Source organism: Phocoena sinus, chromosome 10 (assembly GCF_008692025.1).
Source record: "Phocoena sinus isolate mPhoSin1 chromosome 10, mPhoSin1.pri, whole genome shotgun sequence".
Classification (NCBI taxonomy): domain Eukaryota; kingdom Metazoa; phylum Chordata; class Mammalia; order Artiodactyla; family Phocoenidae; genus Phocoena; species Phocoena sinus.
In genome coordinates this window covers 61,093,500-61,108,565 of record NC_045772.1, presented here as the reverse complement: position 1 = coordinate 61,108,565, position 15,066 = coordinate 61,093,500, and the positions used below count along the sequence as shown (strand labels likewise).

Sequence of the window (15,066 nt, the reverse complement as noted above, 5' to 3'; positions counted from 1 at the left end):
TCGACTAGAGATGAACTACAGTTCTTCCTAAAAGAAAGGGTAAATGCTTAAATCTTTCCTTTTAATTACCAATTTTCAGAGTAAGTTGGTGTAAAAGTGACCTCCAATGTGGCAAATTAGCTTTTTTTCTCTTTCTGAGTATCACTATAGACTACTGGGTTTTCCCGGCTCTTGTCAGTTTCTCCTCACACATCCGATTTTCCCGTTTTCTTTATCCACGGCAACTGCCAACTCTCTCCGCACTTACGCCTGGGCTTTCCAGCCAGCCCGCTAGGGGACACTAGTTTCCTCCCTGCCCCCCCCACGCTGCCGCTCTATCATGAACTTCGCCGTCTGCTACCAGTTGTCTCGCTGGTGCCAGCGGTGTCCACGGAGCCGCTCTAGGCTGTTGGGAGGCCGTCCGTATTGCGTGGGGAGGGTTTGGACGACGCAGTCGCCTCGCCGGCCCCCGGGGCGGTTAGCGCTTCCGGGGTCGGAGGGTGCGCGGGGTTGAAAGCGGGCCGCTCCGCCCCGTCCCCCTCCCAGACCAGCAGAGGCAGCAGCCGGAGCAGCCGCAGCCTGCGCCCTCTCCCGCCCGCCCGCCCTCCGCCCGCCCGCCCGCCCTCCGCCGCCCTCCACCCGCCCCGGGGTCTCTTTCCCCCTTCCTCCTCCTCCTCCTCCACCCCCCCCTTCCTCCTCCGCCCGCCCGCGGGGCCCCCCTCGCCTTCCCGCCCGCCCCTATTGTTCCGCCCCCGGCCTCCCGCCCTTCCCCTTCCCGCCCGCTCCCCTTTTCCCCTCAGTCGCCTCGCGCCTGCAGGTAAGCTTCAAGATTCTCCCTCCGCCCGCGGCTATAGCTCTATTTCTGTTCTTGCCATCTTTCTTAGCGGTCTCCGGTCCTCGTCACGAGCCCCGACCTCGCGTAGTCCCGCGTGAGCGCCTACCTCCTCACTCTGCTTGGCCGGCCATTCACGCGAGGCCCTGGCTCCGGCGAGGCCTACTAGGCCTCGCGAAAGGCCTTCCCCCTCCCCCCCTCCCCCCCCCCCGCTTTTTCCCGGTGGCGGCTGCGCAGGAGTCAAGGAGGGCGCGCGCGCGGTAGGGGGGGGCGGCGGTGGATTTGTTGGTTGAGGCGGGTGAGGGGAGGCGATGGCCGGCTTGCTGGCCGGGCGGGTGAGCGCGGCTCCCCGCGGGGGTCAGGCGCTGGCGCAGCCACACGAGGAGGCGCTACTAGTCCGGCTCCTCCCCCTGGATCGCAGCGCCCCCCCCCGACCGAACCGTTTATTTTTTTTCCCCGTCTTTTCTAGTGGAGGGATGGGGGGTGCATTTTTTCAGTGGAAAATGCTTGGATGACCAAGGGGAGGGGGGCTGTGGAGTTAAAGAAAGGGTGGACGGGCTCCCAGTTACCGAGTTATGCAGGACGTTCTCTCGAGGTAACGAATTTTGAAAATTGCAAAATGCCGCTATAGACCCAGACCGAGCTATTTATAGGAGAAGGGGTAATGGACTGCAGGATTAGCAGCTGGATTCCTGGGATTGGGTACACTGACGTTGACCTAGTCAGGAGAGAAATATGACAGGGATTTCTTGGATGATTTGGAGTTGGAAATGCACCTTTGTTCCTTACCTCAAGAAATGGCTTCAAATAGGTTTTCAATTTTCTTGCCTTTTCGGACTTATATTTATTGTGGTATTTGTAACGTGCTTCCTATTATGTGAGTGGGGATAAGGAATTAAACTGCCAAATTTTTACCATGTCTTACTGAAAAAAGAAAGTTTTCTGCACAGACTTAATTCTCTCTCCCCATTCCCCCCCTCACCCCCAGCACTATTGTTTTTCCTTGAGTGAAAAGTGTTGAATTCTGGGATTTTGCCAGTAATTAATTATATTCTGGAAATGGGGGAATGAAGTGCTTTGGGGATGCCTCAGTCACCTCAGTCACTTACTTGAGGTAGCAATAGGGCAGCTTGCCATATACAGAATGGTCTGGCAGCCACTTAAACACTTTAAATACTTAGGATATGGGCTTTGTGTTAGAGCAAAGTTAAAACGGTGGCTGGTTTTGTGAAGGGAGAAGACTGGCTGTAGGAGAGAGATCACTGATGTTGTTTTGAAGGGATGGATACTAAAAATGTCACTGGAGAAATTTCACAACTTTGGGAAGAGCCACTCTTAGGGCCTAAAGAGGTGTTGTAGTCTAAGGTATATCCAAAAACATTCTTTCTACACGTAATCAATTATTCTAAAGCAGAAATGTTAGGAACATTGCTTTAGAGGATACGTGGGGAAAGGGCCTCAGTAGGAAAGGCTCGTTACTGCTGTTGTTTAAAACAACTACACAATAAATTTTTAGCAGTACCAGTTTTAATTTCGATTGTTTCCTTTGGAAGAAAATTTAAGATTTAATAGATTTGAATGAAGACTTGAGTGGTAACACAGAAGCAAGGAAAATTTTCAGATCTTGAGTGACTATCAAGCTAGGTTGGGAAAAGAGGACTCAGGCTGCACTTAATGTATTGAGTCATTTCCCAAAGGGGAATATGGAACCCAGCCTGCAATAGAAGGCATTTCAGATGCCTTTTTCAATGAGGTTTTTGATGTAAATCTTTTAAAAATTATTTGGTGGCATCTATTGACATTCAGAATTTTAATGTGAGATGCCTCTCATCAATTTCTTTACCTAGAAATTGCTTCCAGTAAGAACGTTTACATGTGTCCTCTCTAGCTTTCAACCCAAGAAGCTTCCTAACAGGGAAGCAAAAGGTTGTTGCCCTGAGTGTAGTTGGTTAGTTTGAGGTTTGCCCTCATGATTTCCAGGTGTTTCTGTATTCTCTTGAAGCTTATTCTGCTGAAGGACAACTGGTGCACGTTCAGCAGTTCCCTTAGAACCATTGCCAATTGAAGGAATCTTTCACATCCTGAGAGTCAGCGGAAACCATACCGTTAATGAGAGCAGACTGGAAAGTTGCCTTCCATACTTTGTAACAGAACCTGAGCTGTTAATGCAGTTGTGCTGGATGTATATAAGCCTGCCAACTGATAGACTGTCATTTAAGGAAAAGAGTTCATTAGAAAATATTGATAATGGTTAAAGTAAGTTTCTGTTGTTTTCCTACTCTGATTTTTGTCATGTTTTCATTTCAGTGTTTGACTTTCACCCCCACCAGTGACCAAAGACTTGACCACTCAAAGTCCAGCTCCTCAGAACATTGCTCGACATGGACACCGGTGTGATTGAAGGTGGATTAAATGTCACTCTCACCATCCGGCTACTTATGCATGGAAAGGTATGCACCAGCTTGGGAAATTGGGTCATAGTAACTGCTAGGGGAGGGGCCAGGAAGAGAGGGCATGGATCTCGGAGCTCATCAGATTAGCACTGTGGGGTGTCTGGCTTTAGAACTCTTCTGGAGCGGAGTAGATGAGAGTGTAGTGGGAAAACGAACAGACTTTACTAGGAAGCGCCACTGAGCAGGAAAGCCTTAACCAGAGGCTAGAGCCAAAGACTGTCTCATACCTGGATGATAAGTTTTTCTCATGGATGTTGCTATAGCTTGTGATAGGTAGATTTCCCCTGCCCAAACAATTTTGGGGTAACTTTAAGGTGGGGTGATATATTTGGTATTTTAAAAAAGGATTTATATTAAAGATAGCATTTAATTACTCCATTATTTCTTCACAGTTCTTTGATAGCTTTGCTTATATTTTGAGCAAAGAAAATAATAAGCCTGTCCGTTCCCTTTCCCAATAAATCTTAGTTTTTCCATTGCTTTGGACTGTTAAAAATTACTTTTTGTGATAATGAACGCTTCAGATTTCCTCATATTTGACACTAATTTTCTCCATTGCAGGAAGTTGGCAGTATCATTGGGAAGGTAAGACATCACTTCAACTCTAATTACTATTTAGTCAGTCTGCGTTTAAATAGCAGTTGGAACTCACTCTTGACTTTTCCTCTTACAGAAAGGAGAATCAGTTAAGAAGATGCGTGAGGAGGTGAGTTATTGCGGATGGGGGGGGGGGTTAAGGGACTGTTAACTTGGGAAGTAAAAAACCTTTAAAACAAAAGCAAAAAAAAATTTAATGAGAGATTAGAAGGGGGAATTTTTTTTTTTCACCGTGCGGTATGTGGGATCTTAGTTCTCCAACCGGAGATCAAACCTGCGCCTGCTTCAGTGAAAGCGCAGAGTCTTAACCACTGGACCGCCAGGGAAGTCCCAGAAGGGAGGAGATCTTTTTCTCTCTCTTTTTTTTTTTTTTTTTAAGATTGATTTATTTTATTTTTGGCTGGGTTGGGTCTTCGTTGCGACGAGCGGGGGCCACACTTCGTTGCGGTGCACGGGCCTCTCATTGTGGTGGCTTCTCTTGTTGCGGAGCACACACAGGCTCCAGGCAGGTGGGCCCCAGCAGCTGTGACACGCGGGCTCAGCAGTTCTGGCTCACGGGCTCCAGAGCCGCAGGCCCAGTAGTTGTGGCATACGGGCTCAGCTGCTCCACGGCATGTGGGATCCACCTGGACCAGGGCTCGAACCCGTGTCCCGTGCATTGGCAGGCAGATTCTTAACTACTGTGCCACCAGGGAAGCCTGAGGGGGAGATCTTAATAGGAGAAGCTTGTATTTTTCTGGCGCAGTTATTTGTAATGACAAATAGTATGCTGGGAAATGTAATTTTAGGAAGTCTCAGTTCATTCAAGACTTAAAGCAGCTTCTGTAGTTTATGTTTGAGGACAAATATGGAGCAGTATTTGAAGTGATGTCGATATTGCCTTGTGTCAGAATCATGTATACAGGCAGCTTCTTGCCCATCTTATTTAGGAGGGATTATATATTTGTGTGTGTGTGTGTGTGTGTGTGTGTGTGTGTGTGTGTGTGTGTGTGTGTGTGTGTATGTGTATGCTCAGATCTTTTTCTCTTTAACCTTTTGGCTCTGTTTCCTATCCAGAGTGGTGCACGTATCAACATCTCAGAAGGGAATTGTCCTGAGAGGATTATCACTTTGGCTGGACCCACTAATGCCATCTTCAAAGCCTTTGCTATGATCATTGACAAACTGGAAGAGGTTTGTTGTTCCCTGCCCCTCATTCTTTATTTTTAAGTGCTTCTAGATAGTTTAATGATTTCTAAGGGCTTTTAAAATTCAAGGACAGACTAGATCATAAAACTCCGTAAATGGGTTCTTTGCTCCCATTCATCATCCCCCAAATTGGACCATTTGTAATTAAAAAAAGATGTCACTTTAATCGGTAGAAAAATACAGTTGTCCCTTGAACAACATGAGTTTGAAGTGTGCAGGTCTACTTGTACTTAATTTTTTTTTTTCAATAAATACGTACTACACAATACGTATTGTAGAACTACACAATCAGAGGTTGCTTGAATCTGTGGATGCAGAACTGCGGATAAGTTAAGTTACACATGGACTTCTGACTGGGGTGGGGTGTCGGCACCCCTAACCCCCAACTGTAGTTGGAGTGCTCACTTTGGCAGCACATAAACTACGATTGGAATGATACAGAGAAGATTGGCGTGGCCTCTGTGTGAGGATGACACGCACATTTGTGAAGCATTCCCTATTTTCCAGTTATAAAATAAGTAATGGGAGGTTAACTTTGTTTGGTGGCAAACGGTTACTACATTTACTGTGCTGATCATCTTGTAATGTATTTAAATGTCAAATCACTATGTTGTGCATCTGAAACCTAAATAGTGTATATTGACTATACTTGAATAAAAGAGCCCCCAGAAAAACCCCCAAATAGTTTGACTATTATCAGGGACTCTAAAAAATGTGTGAAAAACCAGCATCTTTTATTTCTTAACCAGCAGTTTTGAAGGTATGCCACCACTGTGTTGGTAATTATGTCCCCTAATTGATAGTTGAGTGGACTAAATTAACATGCTTTCGTTAGGAGCCCTTCTGAACACTAATATACTCCATAAATACAGGTATCTCCCAACCCTGGATGCAGTTATATATTTAAAAAAAAATAAATCTGGTAACTGTGTCTATACTATACTTGAGCTATACTTGGAGGAAGGGAATGCGTTTTATAAGTGATCAGAAGCAAAATATCAATACCAGAGATTTTCTGACTGAAGGAAGTTTTTTTTTTTTTTTTTTTAAATAATTAACTGGTTTCAACCTTATAATGCTGAACAACCATTGCCCTAGGTCCAGTCTTCAGCTTCCTCCCACTTTTGCAGTAATAGTGCTAATCATGCAATTGACATTGCAGGCAGAGGAGAGCTTTGGGGCTGCTGCTTGATGCCTTAATGGTGCCTGAAATCTTACACTTGCCAAGATCAGAAATGTTATCCTTTGATCTGCAAGACCCTGCTAATCCAGAGCTTGTAGCTTTAAAAAAGTTCAGAAAATCTAGCGACTTCCCTGGTGGTCCAGTGGCTAAGACTCCGAGCTCCCAGCGCCAGGGGACCGGGTTCAATCCCTGATCAGGGAACTAGATCCCACATGCTGCACCAGAGAGCCTGCGTGCCACAACTAAGACCCGGTGCAGCCAAATAAATATATTTTTTTTTAAATTCAGAAAATCTATTCATACTTTCAACAAATAAAGAAGCATGTTCTTGACTTTAGGGGCTTATGTTTGAGGAGTTCCCAGGTCTAGCTACTACATAGAGATTAGGCTAAAACCATTTAATCCTCAGAAGGCTAAATTTAACTAGTTTAAAGCCATGACTTTCAGATGCAGCATATTGTAACGGGAAAGACTACGGGCTTTGGAACCAATACAGTCCTTTAGTTTAAAATCTACAGCTTTTTAGATGTGATTGGGGTAGGTACTCAGCCTCAATTTCATTATCTGTACAATGGTAATATTACCAAGAAATTAAGACAAGGATAAATGGAAGTACAGTATTTAATCTTTATGTCGTTTTCTAAGGACAGAATTGGTTACTGGAATTTGTTTTTTTTTTTTTTTTGCGGTACACGGGCCTCTCACTGTTGTGGCCTCTCCCCATTGCGGAGCACAGGCTCCGGACGTGCAGGCCCAGCGGCCATGGCTCACAGGCCCAGCCGCTCCGCGGCATGTGGGATCCTGGACCAGGGCACGAACCCATGTCCCCTGCATCGGCAGGCGGACTCTCAACCACTGCGCCACCAGGGAAGCCCAGTTACTTGAATTTGGATTGCAGTGTTTTATCTCTTAATATTTAATTTTGTCTTTTACTGAGAAAACTCTTTAATTTTCAAATAAGTTTTCTCTCTACCAAGAACACTTCCGGTGTGAAGGAAAATATATTTAGGGCTAAACCTGAGGACGTTTGTAGGCCATTTTATCTTTTCAGAAATAGGGTTTTGGGGGGAGGCAATATTTGAACCTTTGTTGATGCAGATTGTGACATAATATGTCCCTTGTAAGGTTCTTTCATGGCAGTTATGGGTTACCAGGGATCTGTTTAAACTTTTATATTCTTCTGATGTTTTGACTAATTTCTTGTTGTAGGACATCAGCAGCTCTATGACCAATAGCACAGCTGCCAGTAGACCCCCAGTCACTCTGAGGCTGGTGGTCCCTGCTAGTCAGTGTGGCTCTCTCATTGGGAAAGGTGGTTGCAAGATCAAGGAAATACGTGAGGTTGGTAACTTGTGCTCATTTTCTTTTTGAAATGTAAATTATTCTAAATGTGCTTCTATTAGCCTTTACTATGTCTAGGAAAAGTTTGTGTTCGTTGAGATGAAGATTTTTATTAAAGTAATAGTCCTAGAAGACTGTAATTTGCTTGATATATGTGTATATATATATATTTTATGTTCCATATATTTTAACAACAGTAAATCAGAAAAGTTAACCAGAATTTCCACCTATTGCATATGACCCATTGGCAACTTTTCCATGAGACTACATTATCTTTTTTTATGTTTAAAGACTTTAGCTTACAATTTGATTGATAATAATATCAAATGTTTTTCTTGGCCAAATCCCTAAATAGCAAGGGGAAAATGAAGGTGTATTAGGATGTAGTTGTAATTCTCCCTTTTAAATTATGGAAGTTACATGAAATTATGGAAGCTTTTAATTATATCTGGGAGTTATTGAATTGGGTGTTGGAATGAAATTTGAATGGCTCCTAAAGGAAAACTAATTGTAGTTTTTGGGAGCCTTTTGTACATGCCATGTGAGCAGGGATTTTGATTTTGTTCATTGATGTATTCCAAGTACCTGGGGTGGTACCTGGCACATACAGCATGGGCTTTGATATAAACATTTGTTAAATAAGAGAATGAAAGGTGGGTGATATTTGTGGGTATTTTGTTTGATGGCCTACAGAGCTATCATTAGCTGAGAGGAAACTGTCTAGAGGGACCTTTTTCTTGAGACCAGGTTAAATTTAGGCTGTTATTCAGCCTTATTTTCAGCTTTCAGAGGATAATTTATAACTGATTAAACAGTCTTATCTGGAATAAGGGAAGAGTGGGAAGGGAGGATAAAAAGGGTAAGATAGGAGATGGGATAAGTGTCTACTGAGCTTTAGATTCTTAAGATTTCTGCTGGGAGATACTGAAGAGTATGAGCTGTTTTCTCTGATTTAAAAAATTTTTTTTACCCCCAAAGAGTACAGGGGCTCAGGTCCAGGTGGCAGGGGATATGCTCCCCAACTCAACTGAGCGGGCCATCACTATTGCTGGCATTCCGCAGTCCATCATTGAGTGTGTGAAACAGATCTGCGTGGTCATGTTGGAGGTAAGCCCTCAGGCTCATGCTGAGAATGGGGGGAGGGTGATTTAGGGAGACAGACTGATCTATATTTAGTAAGACTAGAATTAGGTGAGGCTGTTAGAAGCCTCCAGTGGGGGTGGGGAAGAGGTTCTCTGAGTTTATATTTTCCTTCCCCCAGCTTTGACTTTTCTTATAGTGCAAGCAAAAATAGAAACTAAGTGGTGATCATTTGGTTTACAGCGATTTTAGCAGAGTTGGTAGGGGAAGATTCACTACTAGGAATGAGTGGACAAAAGATGTATCTGGGTTCCTGAGAAGCTAAGTTAAATTGCCTTTCAGATTACAATATTTTAGCTACGTGCAACTTTGATATATTCTTTAAATTAATTTCTGATGAGGCAGGATTATATTCAGAATGCTGTATATATTAAAAAAATATATACATAATGGTTTTTCTGAATGACTTATGAGGTTCTGGTGGATGCTGTTCAATTAACAAGAATAGCAAAATTAAGGGGAATTAAACCTTTTTAGAATTGTCATAGGGAGTTGGTCCCATATTGGTGAGAAAGGAAAGTAGAATTTTCAAGTAGAGTTTAGGAAAACATTGATTGAGCCTTTGAACTATTTATGGACAGTTCTGTATTATCCTAGGTGCAACATTTGGGAGTTTCATTTCCTATTTTGTCTTTATTTTCTATTCAGGCCAAAATGTAGGATCTTAATTACCAACTCAAACATACATATGTACACATACAGGTTTTTCGTTTTAATTAGACTTATTTGAACACATGGAAATAATGCCTAAATTATTATAGGGGAATCTGCCTTGATGAGAAGTAGTGTGAGCTCTGTAGTCCACGGACCATCTTACTGCTTTAAAGGCAAATAACTGCAGATGATTTGAGATTAGATCTAGCCAGAGACAACGTTGGTAGGTGAGGGAATGGAAATAATACAGTTTTTAATTTAACTGACCTGTGTGAGCTTAAGCCACACAGCTGAAGCAGCTTTGAAACCTTATCTCTTTTTGTTTTTTTCCCCTCTGACTCTCTCCCAGTCCCCCCCGAAGGGCGTGACCATCCCGTACCGGCCCAAGCCGTCCAGTTCTCCAGTCATCTTTGCAGGTGGTCAGGTAAGAAATTTTTTATTGGTGGGCTAAGGTGAACAAGGATTATGTTTGAAATGTCAAAACTTTGCCAGCAGCACACCAGGCCACTCTGCATGCTTGCTGAAACCTGTACTCTGGCCATAATTTGACCTGCTTTCAGTTTTATTTATTTTTTGTACTGGAGAAAGCTATGAATGCTATCTTATTTAATTTTTAGCAGGCAATGGGAGTTTTGTAGGCACTCGGAAGAGGTAATTTACTTAGTAATTTAAGGTGGGTTGGGTTAGAAGAACGGGTTAAATTGCCTTGGTGTCACTACTTCTTTCCCTACCCCACCCCATCCCATGTTTTTTCATGTGTGGGGTGTTCTTTAGAGGTCTGAATAAAGGTAGCAAAGAGTTGGACCTCTGAAAGAGATTCTTGAATGGTGGTCTCAAATTGGGGGTCCTGAAATTGAGTGTCCTACAAACTTCCCCTTCTCCCCATCTCACCTCCCCTACTCCTACCCCTTCACTCCCAAACTCCAGTGTGTTGTCCCCGGGCTCTTAACCTCATAAACACTGGTTTGAACCCACATGGCATAACAAATCAGCTGGGGTAAGGGTTCAGTGTCTAAGAATAGAAGGGGGAGAGCATGTTGGGCTGTGTGGGTCTGTGACCTTTGGTGTTAGAGTAAGAACACCAAAGCACCCCTTTGACCTCTCCTCCTTCACCCACCTAAACTCTGGATCCTTGGCACGTGGTTTATTCTGAATTTAGATTTTTATGACAAAGGGCACTGATTAGCACCATGGTTTTATGCTTTTTGGTTAGTATTTGAGGAGTAGGTAGGTTTTTAAAATATTGAGGTTCAGGCTGAAATAGTGACCTTGATTTTGGTAGCTGCCTAAACAAGTATAGTGCTCAAAGTGCCTTTTCCTACATGGGGCTGACCTGTTAAAAGCACAGATATTCAACTAGTTCCATCTTATATTTGAACTGGAGAAGCACTTAAAGTCCATATCATTCATATTCTATTGAGTTGTCATAAAACTGAATAAGTTTTGGGGGACTTAGTTTGTCTTGTAGTTCTGGAAGCGTTCACAAGAAATTAATTATATCATAGTTTAGTACCTTGCTTTTAACACTAGCCTTGTACAAACTGGTTTGGTCAAAGGGCTCTCCATGAGTCTGGGTAGTTAGGCAGGATAAACAGGCCCAGAGTCAGTGTAGCAGGGAGGTTTAGTTCTAGGAGTTTTCCCTTCTACCCTGGAACTACAAGTTCCTACTCTTCTGGATTCTTCCACTCCCACTTGGGATTATATAGAGTCCATACTGCACAGCAGCAGTCCTCTCCATTTACAAGTCTTCCTTCATTTCTCTTTCCTTCCCTCCCCTTCCCACCCACCCCTTCTTACCTCTTTGCTTTCCTTCCCTCCCTCCCCTTTATTCAATTGACCACCCTCTAAAAACTTGCAGCTTCTTCTTCCATGAGTGGCCCTGTCTTGGATTATTCCCATGGGCCTTTTTAAATGGACCAGTTCATGCAGTGTCCACAGATGGACCTGTGTCTTTTGTTCCTCTGTGACAAAGTGGGCTCTGTAGGGGTTCAATTTAATCGCACACTGACCAGGAGCTGGCATCAGCTCCTTGCCCCACCCCTTCATTCTGACTGAAAATAGCCCAATTGTGCAGTGTGAAATCTGCCACCATAGGTAACTTTTTTTTTTTAATTCACTGATTGCAGCTCGTTTCAAATTGTGTTGTGAGCTCCTTTTTAAAGGAAAAGAAAAAATTAAACAACTTTTTTTGTGTGAATTTCATGCTGGTGACAAGGTGCCGGATTGACAGCCCTGGAGACTGAAATCCTCTATTTATCCACAGGACAGGTACAGCACAGGCAGCGACAGTGCGAGCTTTCCCCACACCACCCCGTCCATGTGCCTCAACCCTGACCTGGAGGGACCACCTCTAGAGGTGAGAGGGGATGTTCAGTCTCCAAGGCTCACTCAATCCTTCCGCCTCAGCCGAGACTGCCAACACGCGGGGGGCCAGTGGCGCTGGTGATTTTTGTGCTGTGGACACCACCTGTCCACGGGGACCTGGACTGACCCCCCCACCTCATTTCACACAGGCTGCGTAGCCCACCAGATGGTAACACCAACTCTCTTTTTTTTTTCCTTTTTTTTCCTTTTTTTGTTCAACCCCTTTTCCCTGTCTCCTACTCCTCCTACCCCATTTTCACCTTCCCACCCCAACCTGGGTGCACTTTTGGGGGTACTGGCCACTGTGATGTGAGAAGCCTCACATCCTGTGAACCAGCTGCTCCTTCCTTCCCCTCCCTTCCCGATTCTCCTTGTCCCCACCCCATTGCCCTGAAGACCCAGCTCCCTTTTTGGGAGGTTATGGTGTGGGGGGAGGAGGGTGTAGTGGGAGCTGCAAGTGCCTTTTATGGAGGGGAGGTGGGAGAAGGCAGGACTTAGAACACAGTGATTTTTTTGTGTGTGTGTGTTCCTATGGTCAGCTCCCTAGTGCTAGGGACCCAACTAGCTTCCAGTGCACTTAAGGTCTTTAGGCAGATGTAGAGAAAAATAAGATAGGAAAAGGAAAGTGTTTCAAAACATGCCATGTAGGTTTGTGCAGATAAAAATCATTCATGTCACCATGATTGGTAGAAGGGTTGGGGTGGCTGAGGAAAGACCGTTTTCCTTCTAGGCTATCTTGTACACAGGGAGAAGGAAGGGGGCTCGGGCAGTCGAGGCATTGTTTAATCCCACTTCCCACGTTTTCATTAAGAAACAGATGTGTTATTTTGTCTTTGATTGCAGGGAACATGGCTCCCTTTATAGGCATCCCGGAATAAGCCATCATATTAGGGTTTAAAGAAGGCCAACAGGTCTGACTGTATTTGTGAGATACCATCTACTGCCTCAACCCCTGGCCTCCCTATTCTCTAGTTCAACTCTGGCTTCCTGGCTAGTTGAAATCTGTCTTTTTCCCCCCACTGGGTGGCTGTCCGTGATTGGTTTTTAATAGGAACTGTTTTCCTCCTTTTGTAGGCCTATACCATTCAAGGACAGTATGCCATTCCACAGCCAGATGTAAGTTTTGTTTTCACTTCTTGTTTTGAAAAGTTCCTTCTCCCGTCCAAAATTGTCTCTTTTCTCCATGTAGGCAGGAGTGAGTTGGGTCTTAAACATTTGCAGTATTGTTTTCCTCACAAGGTGAACTCCATATTTTGGTCCTTAAATAATCTTTAATCAGGACATAGTAGCACCTTGTTTTTGCCATTTAATCCCTGGAAATTATAATCTGGCAGATTATTAGATTCTGCTTTCTCCCATGTTCCAGATTACTCTAAAAGAGAAATGTTCCACGGTATACTGTCATTTGTTATCCCAGGGCACAGTTTAAATTGACCGTGGGCTGTGCATCTCTGCTTGGAGTCCTTTCCATGGCGGGGGATGGGAGGTGGGAGGTTGGCTTTGCCCTTGTGTACTCCTCAGTCTGAGGTGACAATTTAAAAAGCATCTGGAGGGGTGGGGAAAAGGGGTTTATTTACACAGGGAGGGATAGGAAGCTGAATATTTGGGAATTCAACTCAATAAAACCTTCTTTGTCACTAAAAACTCCAACTTAAAAAGTGCTGGTATTTAGACTTCAAGGGCATTTCTTTCTGCACTTATCCTCTATCCTTACTAACTCTTTCAGGCGCTGAGCTTTAGATTTGGGAAGTTAAGATTGGCTCTTGGTTAGTGATAGCCCCCAGGAGGGGAAGTAGACTTGAAGAGGGATGGTTTTACAATAGCCAGGACAGTTTATATAGATGAAGAAAAATAGTTGTAGAAATCATGGGGTGGGGGTGTGCTAAACCCAGTTTGGTTTCACCTTAATCTCTCTCCTCCTTGCAGTTTCCCTGCCCCCCCATCTCCTTCCCTCCTCCCAGTACTGACAGAACCCTGCATGGTGTGTTTTCCCTAGCACCACTGCACAGTTTGTTTTCTTAGCCTGTCTGTGCTTGTCCCTGGGGCAACTGTTGCAATGGCTGCAAACACCTTCATTAAATAGCCCACAGGGGGATGGTTGTCAGGCGGGTGCTGCTGCTTGTCTTTTCACACACCCCAAATGCGCTCATTCTCTTTGTACTGATACCCTTTCTATTTCTAACTCTTACCTTCTTGTTGTGCCCATCCCCAGGATGGTGATACCAGCCCCATATCTTACCCTCTGTCATAGTTTGAGTAGTAGCCAACTTTGGGGATCAGGAGCTCTGCATTTTCAAATTTGAATGTGCTTGAGCCCTGACTGTTTTGCTTTTCTAATGCCAACCTCTTCTGTTTCCTTCCTGCAGTTGACCAAGCTGCACCAGTTGGCAATGCAACAGTCTCATTTTCCCATGACGCATGGCAACACCGGATTCAGTGGTATGGATACCTCAGTGTTTATTTCTGTAAGGTGTAGTACAAGACAGAGGCCAGCCCCAAGGTCTCAGTTTGACATCTGTTTAAAACAAACTTCATTACCCAGCATCCTGCTGGTTTAAACTTGCCTGTTTTCTATGGCTAAACCAAAGGAGGTAATGTGTTTGTTAACTTGGTTTTCATTTGGGGTGAGTTATTCTAAAAGAGAAAAAAGGCCCTGGAAGGTTTGGGGTGAGGTCTGGGGATGCTTGTCAGGCAAAGGGTAGGCTGATATTTCTTCTAACCCATCCTCGCTGCTGCCCCTTTGATCTGATTGGCACCCCCTTTCTCTCCACCAGCTGTTCATAGACCTGGGTAGAAACAATCCATTTGTGCCAAATTGTGTAGTGGTTTTTGTTTTTGTTTTGTTTTGTTTTGTTTTTTTGGGCTTTTTTTTTATATATATAAGGAATAACTTGTCCGATAGGGTTAGGATGAGACCACCAAACTCATTTTCACTTGTATCTTAACAGGCATTGAATCCAGCTCTCCAGAGGTGAAAGGCTATTGGGGTAATGATTAAAAAAAAAATCTGTAGTATTCTACTGTTATATTAATAAACTGGTGGGAGTCTTGTTTCACTACCCATGACATACCAGCAGAACATGCACATGGCAGAAAGGAGCTGAGAGAGCAAAGCGGGGGTGGGCCTGGTACCCCTGAGGGTCCCTTGATGGATCTGGCCTACCCCCTTCTAAAAATGCTGAGTTTTAGCAGCCACAGCTGAGAGCAAGACTAGACTTGTGAGTTAGCCAGCTGGTCTGGTCTGGTCCAGGTGTCAGATGGGTATGGGTGTTTACTGATAGGAGTTTTTTTTCTTTTTCTTTGGAAAACAAAACCCAGAACAAATTATTGAGCAA

At 44.2% G+C, this 15,066-nt stretch overlaps 1 protein-coding gene and 1 non-coding gene across 17 annotated transcripts in view; both read left to right on the top strand.

The window, feature by feature from the left end:
* Positions 1-473: 473 nt before the first annotated feature.
* The window catches only part of PCBP2 (poly(rC) binding protein 2), a 27,234-nt gene continuing 12,641 nt past the window's right edge, over positions 474-15,066 (top strand). For 3 of the 16 annotated variants that reach the window (XM_032644461.1, XM_032644455.1, XM_032644457.1), the window contains exons 1-12: positions 667-796; positions 3,119-3,261; positions 3,826-3,849; positions 3,938-3,970; positions 4,918-5,034; positions 7,442-7,573; positions 8,552-8,680; positions 9,705-9,791; positions 11,631-11,723; positions 12,806-12,847; positions 14,098-14,170; positions 14,680-14,718. In XM_032644461.1, coding sequence (XP_032500352.1) covers positions 3,193-3,261; positions 3,826-3,849; positions 3,938-3,970; positions 4,918-5,034; positions 7,442-7,573; positions 8,552-8,680; positions 9,705-9,791; positions 11,631-11,723; positions 12,806-12,847; positions 14,098-14,170; positions 14,680-14,718 — 838 coding nt within the window. In that variant the 5' untranslated portion in view covers positions 667-796; positions 3,119-3,192. Of the gene's footprint in view, positions 797-3,118; positions 3,262-3,825; positions 3,850-3,937; positions 3,971-4,917; positions 5,035-7,441; positions 7,574-8,551; positions 8,681-9,704; positions 9,792-11,630; positions 11,724-12,805; positions 12,848-14,097; positions 14,171-14,679; positions 14,719-15,066 lie in introns of all 16 variants that reach the window. The other 13 variants (XM_032644469.1, XM_032644470.1, XM_032644458.1 and 10 more) reach the window with 12 other exon arrangements.
* On the top strand, positions 5,447-5,553 carry LOC116761469. The gene has a single exon (XR_004352034.1). It is a non-coding gene; the product is annotated as a U6 spliceosomal RNA (small nuclear RNA).